Raw genomic sequence first — 19,950 nt, 5'->3', positions numbered from 1 at the left:
CTGGGCCGTTGAGGACCGGGCGCCCCGCGGCCACGTGAGGTGGGGGAGGGGGCTATTCGGTGAGAGGGCACGTTGAGGGGAGGGTTGGTGGCCGGCCGGGGGGAGGGGAGGCGGCATGGCTCCGGCCTGGCGCAGCCTTTGAGGAGGGGGCGGCCGTAGCACCGGAAGTGCCCCCCATGGGAGGCTGCCCTCGGGGTCGGAGGCCTCATGGCTGAATGTGGACCGGGGCCGCATGGCAGCGTGGGGACCCCTCCCCCAGGTCCCGGCCACCGGAAGCCCCGAACGGCCACATGGTGGGCGGGAGCCGGCAGCCCCCAGCGCTGGGAGAGCTGTTCCTCGCGGGGGTCTCGGATCTTGAGGAGTGTAAGAGGCCCGAGACCCCGGTCCTGATCACCCTGGAGGGCCTGCTGCAGGCATATATTAGTCCTCCCCAACTCCATGGGCCTCTGAAGCTTTCCCTGCAATCCTGTGAAGTGAAGCTACCAGCCAGGTGTAAGTGGCACTCTTCGGAGCTGGGAGAAATGGGGCAACTGAGGGATTTGGACAGGAGCCTAACTCTTCTGTCTGCCAGTGCCGACAGCGCCTTAATGTCCCGGGAAGATGCGTTTCCCACCATAATATACGCTCTTCACCTTGTCACTGTCTTCCTTGTGTCTGACTTGGGAGTTTCTCGGTTTTAGATTCGAGTTCTACACGCCTAGTACGATTTCTGCTATTCACTACTACCAAATCTTTTGCTTTCACTTTATTGTCATTCACCACCCCCCTCTCCCCCACTTTCTACTGACTGTACAGGCCCGGCCTGAAAAGCCGACAGAACCGATGCATCCTGGGAAAAGTGGGAGGGCCCTCCAGGAGAGGCTGGATTCCCTTTGGGAACCAAGATTGAGGTGTTTGGCAGGGGGACCGTTTAGGAAACAACTTAACTTTCTCCCCCTTGGGCTCCATCTGCAAGTGCGTGTTGGCGAGGTGGGAATCCCCCAAAGAGGCCTTGTGGTTTCCTGTACCATTGACTGGTTCGTGTGTGGATAGAAAGGGGGGGGTGTAACAGACGGGTGGGGCCTTGTTCTTCAGTCTCCACCCTCCCCCCCACATCAGCCCCGCCCTTTTGCTGGATCATAGCTGCTCACCTAATTATAGCCCTGGCTATGTGTGGGGAAGAGGGGTGGTTGGTTTCAGTAGCAAGTAACACCTGAGTCCTCCCCCTCCCAGGAAGTAGCCTTTCCTCATCTCGGGTTTTGCACTCCAACTCTCTGGAGCCTTCCTCTCCCAAGCCACCACTTCAGGTGTCATTTCAGGGGAGGATTCAGCTATTTCCCACTCCCATACACAAGTTCTTAAGTATATTTGAGCCCAGTCAGTATTTAGTCCAGGAGCTTTGACTTTATTTTAGGTGGTTAATGAAATAAAGAGGTGGGAAAATGTCCAGAGAGAAATGTAATAGATTGGAGGACCCGTTAACCTCCATCCTTATTCACTCTTGTTCTCTTCTTGGCTCTAGTTGGAATCGAAGCCTCTTAAAATGGCAGATGATTTGGACTTCGAGACAGGAGATGCAGGGGCCTCAGCCACCTTCCCGATGCAGTGCTCAGCATTACGTAAGAATGGTTTTGTGGTGCTCAAAGGCCGGCCATGTAAGATCGTCGAGATGTCTACTTCGAAGACTGGCAAGCACGGCCACGCCAAGGTCAGAATTTCACCTCCACATCTTGCCTTTCCCATGCCTGCAGTATCCTTGGGACTCCTGGCAGCAAGCTGACATCAGTCAGTCCTGGCCTTCTACCTTCCTTAAGCTCTGCTCTTACTGTCTGGTGCTCCTTTTGTTCAGCACTGGATCCTTATACTCATTGAGACTGCTACACCTCCTCCCCAGTCTTGAGCTTCTTCTGTGGTTACCCTTCTGTCCCCCCACCATTTTCTGGTAGTCCCTCCATTTCTTCATCTTTGTGTCAAACTCTTTAATTTCTCTTCTTGGGCCTTTATGTTTAAGCTATTCAGCTGCTTCTTTCTTATTCCTGGCTTTCACTTTCTGTTTAATTTTCTTCCCTTGAGCCTTTTTAGGTAGTGTTTGTTTTGCCAGCCCTAACACAGAATATAGCCTTCTTACCTCTGAGCTTGTAAATCACCTTGTTACCTTTTCCCCCAGTTCTAGTTTTCCCTTTGGAACTCTGATGCAGTATCAAACTACTTTTACCTGCCCAGCTTACTCTCCTTGGGTTCCTCCTGCCTCCTTGCTTTCTTGGGTCTTAACTTTCTGACTGTTGCTTTCTGTCACTTCAGTCTTTTCCTCTTTGTCTTTAAAATTTCAACTTGGTTTACTCTTGTGGTTTTGTTTCCTAATCATTTTTTCTATCTTCTGTTGATTTGACATTGATCTTGGGTTATTCTCTAATTTTTAGATCCTCCTTTATGCTTTTCTGGCCTATTTCCTAACTGCATAGTTCTTTCTGAGCTCCCAAGTCCTTTTCTCTTCTCAGTTCTCTTCCTGTCACATCTTTCTCAGTCTTTTCCTGCCCACCTGCCTTATTTCCCAAGTTCTCAACTTCTTACCTGATGTCCAGAAAATTCTTCCAAACTTTCACCTAGACTCTTCTCACTCCCCTGGGCTCTTAGCATCTTGTTTGTCAATATTTCTTTGACAAGGTAACTGTCTTCTCCAAGCCTGCCCAACAGTTTTCCTTTGTGCTGTCAACCCTAATCTCAATGGTGGTCTTTCATTTCAGGATTTTTTTTTTAAAGAGGCTTTTGTGTTTCTTTTCTGGGTTGATTGATTCAATTCCAACTCTCCTAATCATTGCCTCAACAATGTAGTCTGACTTCCCTCACTTGTCAAGGACAACTTGAGCTTTTTTCTCCTCCATCCTAGAGTTTGGTTGGGTTTCTCTTTGTGATGCATACATGCAGGTCCACCTGGTTGGTATTGACATCTTTACTGGGAAGAAATATGAAGATATCTGCCCGTCAACTCATAATATGGATGTCCCCAACATCAAAAGGAATGACTTCCAGGTATGTAGATGGTCTGGATGAAGATGGGTTAGTGGTTTATGGGGGGAAGGTATGAACTGACCAGAAGAGCTTGTGCTGGGAGAGAAGAGGGAAATGGCAGGAGAGGGTACTTGGTATTAGTAGTTTGCTGTCACCCCAGTTTGTCTATCAGAACCTTTACCCTCAACCTACCTGGGCCTACCTTTAGCTTCCTTCCCTATCTGCCCTCAGCTGATTGGCATCCAGGATGGGTACCTATCACTGCTCCAAGACAGCGGGGAGGTGCGAGAGGACCTTCGTCTGCCTGAAGGAGACCTTGGCAAGGAGATTGAGCAGAAGTACGACTGTGGAGAAGAGATCCTGGTATGGTGCCCCCTCCCTGTTTCTGTGCTTAGCTTTGCTTCTTTCTCTGAGCTCAGACTTCTGACTATCCCTCTTGCTCCTCCAGATCACGGTGCTGTCTGCTATGACAGAGGAAGCAGCTGTTGCAATCAAGGCCATGGCAAAATAACTGGCTCCCAGGTGAGTGTGACAGATTTAACACTGTCCCTCCTTCACACATTTTGTTATTGAAGTTGTTCTAGTATTAATTATTCCAAGCTTACTTTCTGCCCCCATTCTTTTTCCTGTTGAAGGTATTATCCTGTCTTACATGGTTTCTCTCTCCTACCCAGGGTGGCGACGGTGGCAGCAGTGATCCTCGAGCCTGCAGAGGCCCCCTACTCCAGCCTGGCCTGACTATGGCCTGGCCCTAGGCTGGACTCCTCCTACACAATTTATTTGACGTTTTATTTTGGTTTCCCCTACCCCCTCTATCTGTCGGGGAGCCCCTGCCCTTCACCTAGCTCCCTTGGCCAGGAGCGAGCAAGCCATGGCCTTGGTGAAGCTGCCCTCCTCTTCTCCCCTCGCACTACAGCCCTGGTGGGGGAGAGGGGGTGGGTGCTGCTTGTGGTTTAGTTTTTTTTTTTTTTTTTTTTTTTTTTAATTCAATCTGGAATCAGAAAAAGCTGTGGATTCTGGCAAATGGTCCTCGTGCCCTTCCCCTACTCATCCCTGGTCTGGTTCCCTCTTCCCCATAGCCCTTTGCCCTAAGCACCACCCCCACAGACTGGGGACCAGCCCCCTCCCCTGCCTGTGTCTCTCCCCAAACCCCTTTAGATGGGGAGGGAAGAGGAGGAGAGGGGAGGGGACCTGCCCCCTCCTCAGGCACCTGGGAGGGCCCTGCCCCCATGGGCTTCACCCTTTCCTGCGGGCTCTCTCCCCGACACATTTGTTAAAATCAAACCTGAATAAAACTACAAGTTTAATATGAAGCCCCCTACTCAGCTGCTTATTTGACATAAATGGGTAATTGCTGACTGGTAGGTAAGTATATTTGGAAGCCAGAAATAGAACTCTGCCACTGAGTTCACTGTAACCCACTGTCTCAGTTGGGCTTGCTGTGGACCTGCCAGCCATCCCCCCACCCGCCAAGCAGCCTTGGCCTATTCCAGACAGTTGGGTAGGAGGCAACACAAACAGCAGCAGCCAGGGGCAGTGGCAGGTAGATTTTATTGGCCTAGGACACACAGGAGGACCCTCACCCATGGTGGGTGGGGGGCATGAGGCTGAAGATATAATCTGATGGTCACTTGTGGTAGAATCGCGGGTTCTGGCTGTGCTGGATGAAGGGGAGCCGAGGGCCAGGTTGGCTGGTTGCTGCAAAGCCCGACTGGTGGCAGTGATGAGAAGGGCTTTTGTCAGTGGGCATATTCTTGCACTTAACTGCCCTTACTGATAACCACCCCCAAGAAAAGCCAGGTGGTATGGGCCACCTGTTCTACCTAATCCTGTTTCTAATAGTGTAGGGGTTCTGACAAGTACATCTGATTACCATCCTTACCTTTCCTGCTGGTTGCATCTGCACTGGGAGCTGGGGGGAAGCAAGGAGTCCAGGGGCTGGATGCAGAGCCTGGGGATGCATGGGACGCAGAGAAGACTGCAGAAAACAGAATCAGGGTCTGAGGCACACTAGGACTCCCCTTAGCACATCCCTAACCCTGACCTCCCAAGGTGTCATACTCACTGAATCAGAGAAGCCAGTCTGTTGGTTAGCATGTTCCATCTGCTTTTGCAAGGACAAGGCACCACCAGGCTGGAGGAATCCTGGGTGGGGAAAAAAGAATGTGTAAAATGAACAGAATGAGACACAGGAAAGGAGGACCCATAGAGCCAGAGCTCTCCTGCATAGGGTGTTTATCACCTGTCTGGGTGGGCTGAAAGTGGCCATGCACGGCATAGGGCTGTGGCTGTGGCTGGGATAGGTACTGTACTGCAGGAAACGCTGAAGGTGCTGAGAAAGGAGGAGGTACAGCCATTAGAACCTCCTTTTGTTCTATGACATCCCACCCTCTGGTCTTTCGGGAAAGCTCCCTTCCCTTTTTCCATTACTCACCTCTGAGCTGCTGACTAGGACTATAGGCTGGCTGTGTAGGCCCATAGTGAGGTGGAGGCTGAGCAGTCCCATAGGCACCACCTGGGCTGCCTTGGAATTGCCCATGCTCTGGTGTCCCTGCAAAAGCAGCTGCTGAGCCTACGTAGTGCCGGGTCTAAGGAGGGAGGATGAGAACGCACTGCCTGTAAACTCCTTGAAAGCAGAATCCCAGTGACTTACGTGTATCTCTATACCCTAATCTCTAGACAGCAAGTGCTTGATAGGTTTATGACTTGAATAATAGTAACAAAGATGAGAGTAGTAGAGAAAAACAATTGGGCCTAGATATCTCATCCTATTTCTCACCGTAAGCACTTGGGGTCCAAACATCTGTTTGGCTCTGTCAGCTGCCATGAGGGTGCCTGGGCGATTGTGTCCTCCAGGACTCCCTAGAAATAGAGAGCAACTTCATAATATGTTGAAATGGGAAACTGCAACATCCAGGGGGGCCCATTCTGTCAGGTGGTTTCTTTAGTCCTCACCCTGCATGCTGAGGAGATGAGTTCCTGTGTGAACAGTCAGGCTCTGTGGGTATGCAGCTGATGTCAGAGTGGTCAGGTCACTGAAGCAGAAAGCAAGTCAAAGTCAGGGATGGGTATCTTCTGTTTTGACAAACACTTTTTTTTCTTAAGAGATGGAGTCTCACTCTGCCATCCAGGCTGGAATGCAGTAGTGTGATCATAGCTCACTGCAGCCTCCAACTCCTGGGCTCAAGCAGTCCTCCTGGCTCAGTCTCCCAAACAGCTATGACTACAAGTGTATGCCACCATACCTAATTTTTAAAAACTTTGCAGAGCCGGAGTCTCACTGTGTTGCTTAGGGTTAAACACACTGATTCTTTTGCTACCTGATCCCAGTTCCACAGTGCCCCCATCTTAATTTTTAGTTTTCTGATTCCCACCTCTGTTCCTTTCTTCTCCGTTTTTCTTCCTCATGTAAAACTTTCTTGAGTTGCAGGAAAAGCTGGTGCTTCTCTTCTTGCAGAGCCAAAAGCTTCTCCTGCAACTTCAGAATCTGGGAGGGGAGGGGAAGGGAGAGAAGATGAAGGTAGGGAAGGAGAGCCAAGAGAATAATAAATCACAGCTCAAGATCAAGGGACTGCTTACTTGTTCCTTGGTCTCCTCTAATGACATTCTCTCTTCCATTTCCTTTTTTTTCCTTCTCTCCTGTTCTTCCTTCATCTTCTGTTCCATCATCTTGTCTACCTCTTCTTCCTCTGGAGAATGGGGCGGAACATGGAAGTGACAGGGTGGTCAAAATAATCCAAATGATAGAGACTCAAGACCAGCAAAAGCCCGTTATCCCAATAAGCCTGTACGCTCTTGGTAAGGGCTCTTCCCTCGAGGGTATAGGCTCCCCTATCGCTGCCACAGGAGACTGGGAGAAGCAGGCTTTATTAGGTGCTCTCCAAGGTCCTTCCCAGCTCAAGGGTTCTGGAGCTTGGACCAGGCCCCTTAACGGCCACCACAGTGGGGCTGTTCCTTCCCTCCTCTAGCCTCGGCCGCATTGATCGGCGTGGGTTGCCGCCGTAACTCCCTGGGTTAGCAAAGCCAGTCTGAGCCGTGTATCTTTCCGCTTTGGCCCCAGCTCACCCTGCCGCTTGCGCTCCCGCTCCATCATGATGTGCCGGTGCAGCGCCCTGGCCATGGCGTTGGAAAGCTTGGGGCGCTCCAGAAGCGCTGGCATGGTGCCGGCGTGGGCGCGCGGGCCGTAGGCGCGCGGCTCTGTCACTGAGTGCCTGACCTCAGGCAGGGCCTGTGGGGAGGCGGGCGTTCAGGGAGGACCGCGCGCGGCCGAAGCGGAAACCCGTCTGCCTGGCCCGCTCGCACCCGTGGTCACGTGCCTCGGGCGCCTGCCGCCCCGCCGGGCCCGCGGCCCCTGTTCCACCTCGCGCGCGCAGGCGGCCGGGGTCCCAGGCTCGGTGCTCCCACCCCGTTCCTCGCCAGCTCCGGCGCCGGCCCCTCCCTACCCGCCTTCTCTGCGCTTTCTCCGCGGCCTCCGGCGCGTCTTGGACCTGCGTCACATCCGGCGGTCTCACAGACTTCTTCCGGAGTCACGGCGCCGGCCAACCCCGTGGGTTGGGGGAGGGAAAGACGGAAGCGCGCTGTAACGGGTGCCCGCGGCGTCCAAACCCCGTCGCCGGTTGCGCATGGCTGCCGGGCGCGTCCCTTGGCGCACCTTCAGCACTTTTAACTTCACAGGACAGCGCCTGGGGACGGCCCAGGGGACCGCCGGGTCTGGAGGGGCGCGCGAAAGAGAGGCCGAGGCGGAGGCTCTGAGACGGTGTTTATTGGCTCCTTAGAAATCAGAGTCAGTAACAACTGTACAGAGGGCCCCCATCTTCCTCGTGCCCGCCCTTCCCCACTCCCGCCCCGTGGCCCCCGAAAAAGCAGCTTCATGTGGGCACAGGGAGAGACTCCTCTTGGATTCACAGTAACCAGAAACAAAAAACGGAAATAAATTAAGTGATATGGGGGAAGGGAGTAAGAGGGAGTCATGTTCCCCAAATCAGTGCATGAAGAGGGGTACCCAGGGCCTGGAGCTGGGCGCCCCACAAGCTTTCTCCCATCAGAGGGAGTGTTCTGGGCCCCTGGACATGGAGATGTGCCACTTCCCACTTAATCTGAGAGCCTGCCTACATGCTCCTGCCATCTGCCAAGACCGAGCACCTGTGCATGCCATGTGTCACTGGAATGAGGTGGAGGCAGTCATCAGAGTCCACGGGCCCAAGGCCCAACTGTGCTTATAGTAGTGGCATCTCACCCCTCATTCCACCCGTACCAGCAGGGCATAGAGGAGTGTGGCCCCCTTCTCCTTAGTGACCCACTCAAGTTCAGCGGGGCTGAAGTGAGGGTCAGGAGGTTCTCCAAGGGCAGCAGAAGGGGGCCCTGGGGTGTAGGAGCCAGGGCGCACACACACCTGGAACGCCACCTGAGCCTGATGCGTCCGCTGGGATTTAGGGTCCCGGAATCTGTCAGACAAGAAAAAAATGAGGTGAGGCCTCTGGCCCTACCACCTCCCCCCATTTTCTAACTCTAGCCACCAGGCCTAGCTGTTCCTAGGAAATACTCCCACCTTATAGGAACTTAACTCTAGTTGCTCTTCTACCTGAAATGCTTCTTCCCAAAGCCTGCTCAGCTATAGCCTTCACTTCCTTCAAGTCTTTGCTCAAATACCACCTTCTTGAGATGCCTGCTCCAACCATACTTCTCATCTCCTTCACTCCACTCTCCTTTTTCTTTTTTTGTGTTGATAGGTGGGGTCCTGCTATATTGCCCAGGCTAGTCTTGAACTGGCCTCAAACAATCCTCCCACCTCAGCTTCCCTAGTCACTCAGATCACAGGCATGAGCCACTCTCTGGCCTACTCTCCTTTTTCTTTATTTCCATAGTACTTATCAGCTTTAAAAATACTAATTTTTTTAAAAATAAATATTTGTATAAACATTAGAGAAAAGGCATAAGTTCCACAAGAACAGGCTTCTTTTCTCGCCCATTGGGACAGCATATTAGTTTGAAGAATAAGTGAAGAAAAAGGGCTGGGGGGAGACTGAGCAACGAGCAAGACAAAGTGACAAAAAGTAGAGATCTAAGTGGTTGGCCCTGGGGCCCCCTCTTGTCTAAACCCCTTGAGATCTCTCCCCACCCCTCCCATGTACTCACTGCACTTTGGAGGCCAGAGTCTCAGCCCCAGCATATAGAAGGGAGGGAGAAAGCAGCACAGAAGGGGGCTGCTCCTCCCGAGGAGGTGCACAGTTCTCACCAGGCTCCTCAAACCCTACCCCAGGTTCTCCCTTCAAAGGCCGGCAGCTCAGGATGGAGGCAGTGCCTACGAGAATAATTGGGTCAGGACAGCCCTTTTCATTCCTCCTCTGACCCCCAGGCCCAGCCTGCCCTGCCTTGGCCTGTTCCATGATACCTGCTCCCAGCTCCCCACGGTCCAGCACCCTCCGAACAGCTGCCACATTGCTCCCATGATATGCCATGTGCCACTTCTTGGTTAGTGTCCCAGCCTCCAAGCGGGGATTAACCCTAACAGGTGAAAAGACAGGGAAGATAAAACAAGGCCACTGGCTCTCCAAGGTCATCCCCTAGATGGGAGATTTTATCACTTCTATGTATCCTCTTGGGGTTCCCTCTTTCTCAAGGGAGCAAAGAACAGTAGAGGTAATGCACAATCCTGTCCATACGTACCTGAGGTTAAACCTGCACCAGCCAAAGGGTAGGGAGTAGTCCCGGGGGGGCTCCCCTCGGCGTCTGTGGGCCTCATCTCCTCGAAGCTTCCGGCAAGACTCACAGTAGCACAGGCTACGCTTTGGTGGAGGCATGAAGTAATCCTCTGTGGAGAGTGAGTAGCACGCTTGGTGCTGTAGCTCCTGCTCTGGGTCTCCACCACACTGCCACCCTCTAGCTGGTCTTCAGCGCTCTGGGCATGGCCCTGGCCTGGCCCAAGAATGAGATGAGTTCTGGGAGACAGGACTCACCAGGAAGCAGCAGCAGCTCTTGGAAGCGGGAGCAAAGCGCATGGTACTCGCAACTCTTTAGAGGGCTAGCAGCAGGTGGTGGACCCCAGCACACACTCTCCTTGATACCTGAGGGGGCAGAAGGGCACAGGTCACAGGAGCTGAGCTAGAAGCACGGGGGCAAGGGTGGGAGAGTGGCAGCAGGATCCTGGTCTCTTTGGGCTGGCGCACCATCCACCATGTCTGCTTTCTCCATGTCCCCTTGGGTTCCAGCACTCTTCTCACTGGCAGCCCCTGGTTCAGGGCTCACGATTGTCACCTGTAGGAAAGAGGGGTGCTCAGCCAGAGCTTGATCAGCCCCCAGCACCCGCTGATCCCCCTCCTTGGATCACAGACTTTCCCCTTATGAGATAGCCCAGACTTCCAGGCACAACCTGCTCCCTGCCCCATTGCCACTAACCTGCTCACACTGCCCATAGAGGTCCACAAGCGCATGGCAGGGCTGGGGTACATCTGGCACAGCCACTCCCTGGTCCACCCCATTGACGTGGAGATGCAGCCCCCCAGAGTTGTCCAGCCGTAGACCCAGGATGGTGCCTTCGGGACACGTGTCCAGATTTGGCCCAAACTTTTCACAGATCTGGGAGGAGAGACCTACTGTCTTCCAGAGGTCAGATTCCCACCACAGCAGCCATCCCGCCCTTCATTCTGCTTCCAGTTGCCAGTCCCTGGGCTTTAGCTCTACACTTGTCCACTGTCTGGGCTCTACTCCGACTTCAATAGCTCTAGCCTTCCTCCCCTTCTCCCTGACTATAACATTCTCAATGGCAGGGACATAGGAGGAAGCAGCAAGACGAACTAGGCAATGGCACCCATGCCCTTGCCTGTCTACTACTGTCCTCCTTTAGACCTGCGGTCCCACCTTTCCCTTTGGGTCACACTCAGAGGCCTGACCCTTTCCCTACTCACCTTGAGACCATTGTGAAAGACCCCGCGGCCCCGCAGCAGCCAGGCTGCCCTTTTGAAGGCACAGGCAGAGGCAGGGAAGTTGAGCCTCTCAGGTGGGCAGGTGATGACTCCCAGAACAAGGGAAGATGTCCACTGTCGGTTCAGAAAGTCTATTCGAACCTGGGTGAGAAGGGACTACTCAAGAATCATGGCCTCCTGGCTCCCCACCCCAGCCAGAGAGGAAACACTGCACCTCCCAGAGTGTGGCTTGGGATGTTGCCCTTCCTGATGCGGATTCAGTTGTTTCCTTTCTTTTTTTCCCTCTTTTTTTTTTTAACAGAACCATCATCTGCTCTGAGCCTTCTCTCTCTCTGAGCCTTGATCTTACTGTTGCCTCTGTAAAGATTCTTGTCCCTAGACACTTCCCTCACCAAGCTAACTTTGACATCTCTCAATTTGCAGCTTTCCTCTGGAAAGCCCTCCCTCTTCCCACATGAAGAATCAGGCATCTCCCCCCGCCTCTCCCCACTGCTTCCTTCACCAGTTATTGGGTGGACACTTTGTGGTAACTGATTTACAACCACCATTATAGGGAATGAGCAGAAGCCCAGAAAGCTCACATTAGCAGCTTGCCTTCGTTTATCTCCACCTGAAAAAGCCTTTCTACAGGGTTGGCCCTGGGTCACCCTGGAGAGGAGCTGGGAATAAGGAGGCTGAGCCCACCTGGACTAGCAGCTGAGGCACCAGGGGCTGGTTGATGACAACAATGCCTTGATTATAGCTGGCCACCCGTGTAGCTGTCCGGTTCCCATTGGACAAGAGGATATTCTTCCCATGGTTCTCCAAGAATTCAAGGGCTGTGGGCATAATCCCCACTTGATTCTGGCCCTGGGATGGAGGAAGAGACTGAGCTGCATGGGTTGCTGATGCCAGGACCAACCCACCCCACTGGAGTTTACACAGTTTGTATACAATCCTCTGCCAAACTATCAGAGAACCCAAAGGCCTGGTGTCCTGTGACCCAACTGCCCCCCACCCCCACCCCCGTGTGCACACAAGCCCAGCTGCAGCCTCTTACTCCTAGGCCACGCTCCTCGCCCTCATCGTCTTCTTCGCCCTCACTGCCAGTGTCTGAGCTGGGGGAAGGAGGTTGGGTGCCTTCTGGCTCCTCCAGCCTCGTGGAACTGACAATAGATACACTGCGTACTGGCCCGTAGAGATCCAACACAGCCCACACGTTCTAGAGGCACACAAGACCCAGGAAGTCAGAGATCAGCAGGCCTCAGTCACATTCCCAGAACTCATGGAAGCTCTGGAGACTACCTTGGCAATGCCGGTGGCTGCGGGCCCCATATCTTCTCCATCCACCAGGATGTGCATCGTGTCATCTGCCCCCCGACGAATGCCCACACGGCTCCCCACCTATGACCAATGTGGGACAGGGACAGATGCTCAGCCCACCTCTCCCTGCCACCTTTACTCCCAACTCTCCCCTGTCCCTGGAGCCAGCTGCTTCACCCCCAGCCTCTCTAGGTTCCGGCCATAGTTCATCCTCTGGAGCTGCCCATCACGCCTCACTTCACAGCTGGATACCATCCAAGTGGTCTTTGTCCGGAGCTCTGGCAGGGAAGGGGGCAGCCCTGGGCCACTGCCTGCCCCAGGTCCCATCTCCCCAGGTGCTAGTGTGGTCAGCCCCAGCCGGAGGGAGCCTGCCCACTTCTCATCCAGCTCTTCTACTTTCACCTGTGAGAGAAAAGAGAGAAACTGTTAGCTGGTCCTGTCATGATGGACCCAGTAGCCCCATCTATCTCATCTCTGTAGCCTACCTCAAAGACTTCCTCAGCCTTAAGCTCCTTGGTGCTGAAGACAAGACCATGAGCATAGCCAGTCGCACGCACTGCCCTTGTGCCATCTTCCTCCAGAGTGACGTTCTTGCCACAAGTACTGTGGAATCGGTGAGCCACGCCAGCCACTGTGGAAAGACAGCACCAGAGGAAGGGGTAGGACTAAGCTGCAAGAGTCAGATGGCAGAGCAAGGCTTTCAGATGAAACCTGAAGTGGACATAAAGGTGCTATCTACCATACTCCTCAGGGCCTCCTGATACCTTTTTTCTTTTTTTTTTTAAGTTGGAGTCTCACTCTGTCACCCAGACTGGAATGCAGTGGCCGCTCCCGGCCACTGCAGCCTTGACCTGCCGGGCTCTGGCGATCCTTCCGCCTCAGCCTTCCAAGTAGCTGGAACTACAGGCACGCGTTACCACGCCGGGCTAATTTTTGATTTATTATAGAGATGGGGTCTCACTAAGTTGCCCAGGCGGGTCTCAAATCCGCGGGCTCAGGCAATCCACTCACCTCAGCCTCCTAAAGTGCTGGGATTTACAGGCTGAGCCACCGAGCCCAGCCTGATACCTTTTTTCATCACAGCAAGACTAATTCTTAAACCTGGCATACCCAACTTATGGTGATAGCCTGGCCCCTTGATGGCAATGAAGTCTCCAGACTCTGTGTACCAGATGTAACCTCCCCCTCATTGGCTGCTCGCCATTGCAGATTGTCCCTTCGCTGCAACAAACAGCTACCCCAGCCACCTTTGAACAGCTTCCCTAACCTGGAAGCTGAACCTCTCAGGCCCACAGCAGGCAAGCAGAGCCCACCCGCCCTCCCTCCCTGCTACTGCACCTGGGGAGTGCAGGGGAAATGACTTCTCAGTGGCAGTATTGCTGGTCGCCAGGCTGTTGTCCATGGGGCCGGTGGCATTGGTGATGGATACCTGGACACACTGGCCATAGAGATCCACTACTGCATACACCTCTGGGTAGGAAAAGAAGGGGTCAGAAGCCTGATAGCCCAGGATGGGATGGGCTAGGGTGGCCAGCCGACAGCCACAGAATAGTCACCTTTACCCGGAGGCAAGCCTGAGCAGGCAGCGCCTTGGTCCTGGCCATTGATGAAGTAGTGCAGATCACCCTTGGCAGTTCGCATCATGCCAATGCGTGCACCTGTGCCCAGAGCATCCAGGTCGCACCCATAGTTGTTGCGCATCGTGTTACCATCTTGCATGATAGCTGTGCCACTAGGGAGGATGGCAGAAGGGATGGGTCAGTCTCCCAGCTTCATCGTCATGCTGGCTCCTGCCCAGTCTCTGCCTTCCACTGCCTTGAACTGGGGTTGTGATCTGGGTGTGAAGCCCAATTCTATCTCCTTTGTCACTGGGGTCTCAGGGCTTCCCAGAATTGAAGGGAGCAGACAACCAGATCCTCTAGATCTGCCACTGCTTAAGGCCACCAGAGCCCCGAACCCTGTTTCCCTGATCCCAGCCAGCTCCATTCACCCCTGCCAAGCTGGCCCCGAAAGCAGGTAGCCCAACCTCAGCATCCAGGTATCATAGTCAATGTCTGTCATAGTGTTGGGGAATTCCAGATCTTCGGGACGAATAGCAGTCACTCCTGGGAAGAGGCAGGGGTAGGTCAGTGCTGACCTCCTAGGCCACAGGCATCCAGCACCCCATCCCCCAACACACACAGATGTCCCTCACCAGCCTCAATGGAGCCTGACCAGCGGTCCACCATCTTCTGAATGACAATTTCAAATAGCTCTCCATCCCGGAGGGCACTGCCAGGAAGAGTGGGGATCAGAGAGGGTCTACTTGGGTGGCTGAGGCTGGGCAGTAAGCAAGTGAGAACATGAAGGTCCAGAGACTAACCGGTTGGAAATGACGATGGCATCATTGAATTCGCTGCGGCAGTTGTGGCGGAGTGCAGTACGGCCCCCATTAGTGATGACTGCATTACTGCCATGCAGCTGGTGGAAGCGCAGATCAGAGCCCCCAGCCCCTGAGGACGGGGAGCTTGGAGATGCCTGGTTATTCCCCTCAGGGAGTGGTTCAGGGACTGGAGGCACCTCTACAAGAGCGGACCCCACCCATTAGGTCTCCAGGTGTCGCTAAGGTTTCCCAAGGCCACCCCAGCCCCTGCCCCAGACCAGCCGGCCCTCACCCACGTCGTCCACAATGGTGGCCTGGGCTGCTTGGCCGTAGAGATCCACAACAGCATAGACACCTGGAGGCACATTCCAGGCAGCAGGGCCTTGGGTCATCCCATTGACAAAGAAGTGGAGAGTCCCATCCTCTCGCCGCACCACGCCCACCGTGTCCCCTGCCTTGGAAGAAGTGGAGGCTGGAGTGAGGAGTCAGGCAGAGTTCCTGCTTGGGTTGGCCTACATCAGCCCCACCTCGCCTATGGACCCCACGGCGGTGACCAGGCAGTCCGCCCACTCTCCCACCTTGAGGCGGTCCAGGTTGTGCCCATATTCATCCAGGATGGTTGTCCCGTTGTGCATCACCCCATTCCCAGTCATCATCCAGGTCCCTAGGAGAACAAGGAGTAGCAGGAGACGTGATGGGGAAGGCAGGATTCCTCTCCTTTACGTAGCAGTCCTATATGACTCCCAGTAAGCTGATAGCCCACCTTGTCTTTCCTTTGACAGCCTGCTTTCTTCAGGACAAGAAAACTGCAGTTCCTGAGCCAGCCACAGGCCCTGCCCATGTGACACTCCCCAGCCACTGAATGAGCTGTCACAAGTGTGACAAGTAAAAGGGACTAGAGAACAAATGCTTCCTCCTGAAAACCCTATCCTGGCCCTGTCCTTTGTGGGAGCTCACCAGAGCGCAAGTTGGTCATGGTGGAGGGCAACTGGAGGTAGGCAGGGTTGTGGGTGGTGACACCAATCTCAATGGAGCCAGCCCACTTGTCCACCATCTTGTCGATGCGCACCTGGAACACCTCTCCATCCCGAAGGGCTCTGCTGCTCAGCACTACGCCGTGATTGAAGTCATCAGTAGCGCTGAGGGTACAGCAAGCAGAGATTCAGATCTAAGTGTGCCAAGGCTTAGCCCTGTGATGACTATTGACACCCACTGTCCCAAGCCAACCAATTAAATATCAAACTCCAGAACGTCCCCAGCTTTTTTGTCCAGACTCCCCAGACCAGATTCTCTCTGCCTCCCGCTTCTGTGCTCTAACCCCCAAACCCCATTAGAACCCCTTCTGCAGGCTTCTCCCCACCCCATGGGCCATACTGGGGCCTCAGGGCAGTGCGTCCCTCGTGGGTGATGGCTGCCTTCTGCCCACAGTTGGGGTGGAAGAGCAGGCGCTCAGGTTCTGCCTGGGCAGCAGGAGCAGCACGGCGGAGAGCGCCCTCAGGGGACAGTGCCCGCAGGATGGCATTGTTCCGGCGCAGACGGTCACTGTGATTGTCATTGTGGACGATGGTCACCTTCACTGCCATCCCGTACAAGTCCACCACACCATACACCACTGGGGGCGTCAAAGGGGTAGCCACTCCTGTGGCGGTGGCAGGTTCAGGGGTTTGGGGGAGTAGACAGAAAGAGGGGAGAAGAGTCAAACACAGGGAGACCATGGACCGAAGAGAGGCAGGAGGATGAGGTACAGATCCTAGTCCCACTCCCACTCAGAGAGGTCTGACTGTCCCCTTACCCTGATCGATGCCATTAATGAAGAAGTGCAGAGCAGAGTTGGACTTCCTTGTGAGGCCAATATGGTCACCTTCCTACTCAAAGCAGAGAAATATCTCAGCCTGGAGTTTATCCAGTCAGGCCCCAGAACAATCCTAGGGCCTTCCCAGCGCCCCATTCTACAGGGAAACAGCTCTGAAACAGCTTCACCAGAGTCTCAGACCACCCTGGAGGACACATAGGACACATCCTGGATCCCTGTTTTCCAGACATGACAATTTCTACATTTCCTGAATGATCAACACAAGTCAGGCACTGAGTTAAGCCACCTTGCAAGCATCAACTTCTTTAAGTCTCAGCCTATAAAATAAGTACTACCAACAAGCTCATTTCATTTTTATTTTTATTTATTTATTTTGAGTAAGAGTCTTACTGTTGCCCCAGCTGGAGTGCAGTGGCGCGCTCACGGCCACCACAGCCTTGACCTGCTGGGCTTAGATGATCCTTCCGCCTCAGCCTTCCAAGTAGCTGGAACCACAGGCGTGCACCACCACACCCAGCTAATTTTTTTATTTATTGTAGAGACGAGGTCTCACCAAGTTGCCCAGGCCTGTCTTGAACCCCTGGACTCAGGCAATCCTCTCACCTCCACCTCCCAAAGTGCTGGGATTATAGGAGTGAGCCACCACACCCGGATAACAAGCTCATTTTAGAGATTGGAGGGAAAAGCAACCAAAGAGTTTCTTGCCTCAGTTCACCATCACAAATAGCCAAACAGAGGAACTGAACCATTTAATCCTAAAATCCAAGTGCTTAACTGTTGGGCAACCTTGCCTTCACTGAAGGAACCTTGAGGCAAAAGATAAAGGGACTTGCTCGAGATCACAGAGGAGACCACTGCGTAATGCCAGGGCAGGGACAGAGAGTACCTGTGGCTCCCTTGGAGAGGGACCCAAGGCCCTGTGCCCAGCCTCACCTGCAGCTCATCCAGACTGAATTCACAGTACTCTCGGCGCGTGCCCTTGCCATTGGTCAGGATCCCACAGCCACTCATCATGATGGTACCTGGGTGAAGGTGGAAGCTCTCGTTAGGGTACAGGCTTCTTTCCCCTCAGGAACCCCAGGCCTGTACCCCTCCTCTTGCCCGGGTTGGTACCTGACTGTAGGTTGGTCATGGTGGCTGGGTACTCCAAACTGTTGGGGTTGTGGGTGGTGACACCAATCTCGATGGAGCCTGACCACTTATCTACAAGTTTGTCAATACGGATCTGGCATTGAGTGACAGCAGAAGGGAGGAAAAAGGAATATAAATGCAGAGAAGGGACCCTCAGTCCTTGGTTTTTCCCCAGGCCCCATGCCCTCAGTTTCAAGGGTCGAGTCCCATCTTTAGCTCACAGGGGTGAGGTGCCAGCTAGACCCCAGGATCTTGCACACCTCAAACATCTCATTGTCCCGAAGGGGGCGGTTGGTCATGACAACCCCATTGTTAAATTCATCCAGGGGCCGCCGGCGCTCAGCTGTCTTATTATTGTTGCTAAGTTTGATGAGAGTCCCACACTTCTCATGAAAGAGCAGGGCGTCATTGGAAGTGAGGATGGGCGAGGTGGCAGCGCCGCTAGACCCTGGCCCATCCCCTGCTGGAGGTGAGCTCAGGTTCACATTCAGGAGCCCTCCGTTGTAGGCAGACAGGATGGTGTTGCTCACTACCTCTGAGAGTTCCATGCTGGCAAAGTCTACAGCAGCAAGATGAAGGAAGGAAGCTGGGATGAAGTTCTACACCTTCAAGCGTGGCACCTCTCCCTACCCCTCTCCTGAAGCCCCTCCCTTGTCCACCTCACTTCCCACTCCCCTTCCCAGGGCCTCCCCGAAGCCCTCACCATTATGCGACTCAAGGCTGTTAGGAAACGTCTCCGGCCGGGCCTGCGCTGGGGACACCATGAAGACTGGGGACCAGGTAGGATGGGAGGGGAATAAGGGTTCAGCCCCTGCTTTAGGGCCCACAGACAGGAGACTCCCTCTTCTAGCTCCTGCTCTCCCCTTCAACAGACTCAGGGGTCTGAATGGCCCTACCCACACCCAGTCTCTCTCGTCATTGCATTTCCCCCTTTCCTTCATCCGTTCTCTCTGCCCCATCCCCCACCATTGCTCTAGCTGGGTTCTCACCTTCATCCGCAGAGGTCCCCTGTTCAGCCAAGGCATAGTCTTCAGGGGGCGCTGAGGACTCGAGGGGAGGTGTGGAGATGGGAGTTGGGGAGCTGAAGCCTGGCTCAGGGGGTAGCACGGTGATCTGAGTACACTTGCCATAAAGGTCCACAACGGCCCAGACACAAGCCGGCAGGCCTGTGGCAGCCACACCGCAATCCCGCCCATTCACCCAGAGCCGCAGCTCCCCAGCAGCTGTGCGCTCCACGCCCACACGATCCCCTTCGCCAAGCTGGTCCAGATCCTGACCATACTCCTCCAGCACAGAGCGTCCATCTTTCAGCACTGAGCATCCCGACACTACCCACGAGCCCCCCTTCAGCCCCGTGGCACTGCTTGGGAAGTCCAGAACACTGGGGTCCAGCGCTGTCACCCCAATCTCAATGGAGCCACTCCAGGAGTTGACCTGGGATAGAGCCGGTGGACAAAGACTCAGGATGGGCCATCCCACATTCCACAGGTCACCGCATCTCTCTCTGCCCACCTCTCAGACAGCTAACCGGTTTTCTCTCTTGGGACACTGATGTAGAGATGCAGAGCCACAGTAATCTTCTGGACTCTGTCTCAGTAATTATTTGGGCTTTCTTTTTCCCAGCAACTCACATCTGTGCTCAGTGTTTACTACACCACTACTCTCCCAGTCAAGCAGGCTGAATCCCCTGCTTCCAGTCTCCTGCCTCCTCTCACTTCCCTAGCCTCTATGTCTCTATGCTTCCTATAACTACACCTCTTGCTCTCCCATATCACTCTCCTTCCCTGGCCTAATTCTCTCCTAGGCTCAAGCTCCACCCAGATGCACTCTCCTCCCAGATTCTTTCTTTGTGAGCCTGTCCTCTTCACTGAATCACACACACCTCCCTGTCCCTATTTCTCCTCACCCATCTTTCTCCCCCTACCCATGAATTTGTCACTCAATGGTTTGCTCTTTTCTTGGTGTCTCTCTTCTCTTTCCATCACATCTCAGACATCTCCATGCTCCATTCCCAATAAATTGTACCAGGAGCTCTGTTCCCCAGCCATTCTAGTGGGTGAGCCCCCGTGTTCGTTCCCTGCTTCTGAGTCTTAAAGCTAAAAACTCTCTTTTTCTCCTTCTTCAGACGAAATGTTTCTACTTCATGCCCCCTTCCTGCCCGCCACCTGGTGCTCTATGATCTGTCGTTCCCTCTCGGTACCTACCCGGTGATCTGAGCCACCCAGGCTCCCTCTGGTCCCCTCCCACCACCACCCTCCACTTCTTGGTTTCGCGGCCCCAGCTCTGCACCTTGCGGTCTATGCGGACGGTGAAGACGCGCCCATCGCGCAAGGGTTCTCGGCTCAACACCAGACCGTGGTTAAACTCCTGGCCCGGCTGCTGCCGCCGCGCTGTACGCCCACAGGCCGACAGGCTCACCAAGCGCCCGGTGC

At 54.2% G+C, this 19,950-nt stretch overlaps 3 protein-coding genes across 13 annotated transcripts in view; 1 reads left to right on the top strand and 2 right to left on the bottom strand.

Moving 5' to 3' along the window:
- The window catches only part of EIF5A (eukaryotic translation initiation factor 5A), a 5,235-nt gene extending 934 nt beyond the window's left edge, over positions 1-4,301 (top strand). The window contains exons 1-6 of one of the 7 annotated variants that reach the window (XM_008060908.2): positions 1-39; positions 1,502-1,687; positions 2,905-3,009; positions 3,220-3,351; positions 3,437-3,510; positions 3,663-4,301. In XM_008060908.2, the coding sequence (XP_008059099.1) occupies positions 1,523-1,687; positions 2,905-3,009; positions 3,220-3,351; positions 3,437-3,499 (465 nt within the window). In that variant the 5' untranslated portion in view covers positions 1-39; positions 1,502-1,522 and the 3' untranslated portion in view covers positions 3,500-3,510; positions 3,663-4,301. Of the gene's footprint in view, positions 40-300; positions 493-1,355; positions 1,688-2,904; positions 3,010-3,219 lie in introns of those variants that run through there. The other 6 variants (XM_021713859.1, XM_021713860.1, XM_021713856.1 and 3 more) reach the window with 6 other exon arrangements.
- On the bottom strand, positions 3,004-7,596 carry GPS2 (G protein pathway suppressor 2). Of its 5 annotated transcripts, none has more exons than XM_008060911.2 (11): positions 7,431-7,485; positions 7,054-7,216; positions 6,568-6,677; positions 6,363-6,475; positions 5,944-6,023; positions 5,768-5,850; positions 5,423-5,576; positions 5,231-5,320; positions 5,054-5,133; positions 4,871-4,988; positions 3,004-3,084 (listed from the first exon to the last, which is right to left on the bottom strand). In XM_008060911.2, exons 2-11 carry the CDS (start codon positions 7,145-7,147, stop codon positions 3,038-3,040), a joined length of 969 nt encoding a protein of 322 aa, XP_008059102.1. In that variant the 5' UTR covers positions 7,148-7,216; positions 7,431-7,485; the 3' UTR covers positions 3,004-3,037. The 5 variants fall into 5 exon arrangements, with proteins under 5 accessions (XP_008059102.1, XP_008059103.1, XP_021569529.1 ...); XM_008060912.2 differs by having other exon boundaries at positions 4,871-4,966; XM_021713854.1 differs by lacking the exon at positions 3,004-3,084 and adding an exon at positions 3,092-3,449 and having other exon boundaries at positions 4,871-4,966.
- Positions 7,597-7,730: 134 nt separating this feature from the next.
- Positions 7,731-19,950, bottom strand: part of NEURL4 (neuralized E3 ubiquitin protein ligase 4) — a 12,768-nt gene continuing 548 nt past the window's right edge. The window contains exons 2-30 of the mRNA XM_021713843.1: positions 19,808-19,950; positions 18,508-18,952; positions 18,222-18,287; positions 17,779-18,077; positions 17,501-17,612; positions 17,321-17,409; positions 16,367-16,439; positions 15,949-16,213; positions 15,532-15,713; positions 15,153-15,238; positions 14,867-15,029; positions 14,575-14,773; positions 14,407-14,483; positions 14,239-14,317; positions 13,775-13,944; positions 13,551-13,682; positions 12,698-12,843; positions 12,390-12,614; positions 12,195-12,293; positions 11,950-12,111; positions 11,595-11,759; positions 10,893-11,051; positions 10,384-10,563; positions 10,155-10,242; positions 9,945-10,052; positions 9,655-9,799; positions 9,380-9,492; positions 9,124-9,289; positions 7,731-8,432 (exon numbers count right to left, since the gene is read on the bottom strand). Coding sequence (XP_021569518.1) covers positions 8,228-8,432; positions 9,124-9,289; positions 9,380-9,492; positions 9,655-9,799; positions 9,945-10,052; positions 10,155-10,242; positions 10,384-10,563; positions 10,893-11,051; positions 11,595-11,759; positions 11,950-12,111; positions 12,195-12,293; positions 12,390-12,614; positions 12,698-12,843; positions 13,551-13,682; positions 13,775-13,944; positions 14,239-14,317; positions 14,407-14,483; positions 14,575-14,773; positions 14,867-15,029; positions 15,153-15,238; positions 15,532-15,713; positions 15,949-16,213; positions 16,367-16,439; positions 17,321-17,409; positions 17,501-17,612; positions 17,779-18,077; positions 18,222-18,287; positions 18,508-18,952; positions 19,808-19,950 — 4,541 coding nt within the window. The 3' untranslated portion in view covers positions 7,731-8,227. The remainder of the gene's footprint in view (positions 8,433-9,123; positions 9,290-9,379; positions 9,493-9,654; positions 9,800-9,944; positions 10,053-10,154; positions 10,243-10,383; positions 10,564-10,892; positions 11,052-11,594; positions 11,760-11,949; positions 12,112-12,194; positions 12,294-12,389; positions 12,615-12,697; positions 12,844-13,550; positions 13,683-13,774; positions 13,945-14,238; positions 14,318-14,406; positions 14,484-14,574; positions 14,774-14,866; positions 15,030-15,152; positions 15,239-15,531; positions 15,714-15,948; positions 16,214-16,366; positions 16,440-17,320; positions 17,410-17,500; positions 17,613-17,778; positions 18,078-18,221; positions 18,288-18,507; positions 18,953-19,807) is intronic.

The sequence above is a fragment of the Carlito syrichta genome, unplaced genomic scaffold (assembly GCF_000164805.1).
Source record: "Carlito syrichta isolate Samal-C Ts95f unplaced genomic scaffold, Tarsius_syrichta-2.0.1 Scaffold304770, whole genome shotgun sequence".
Lineage (NCBI taxonomy): Eukaryota > Metazoa > Chordata > Mammalia > Primates > Tarsiidae > Carlito > Carlito syrichta.
This window is presented reverse-complemented; position numbering and strand designations above follow the sequence as displayed.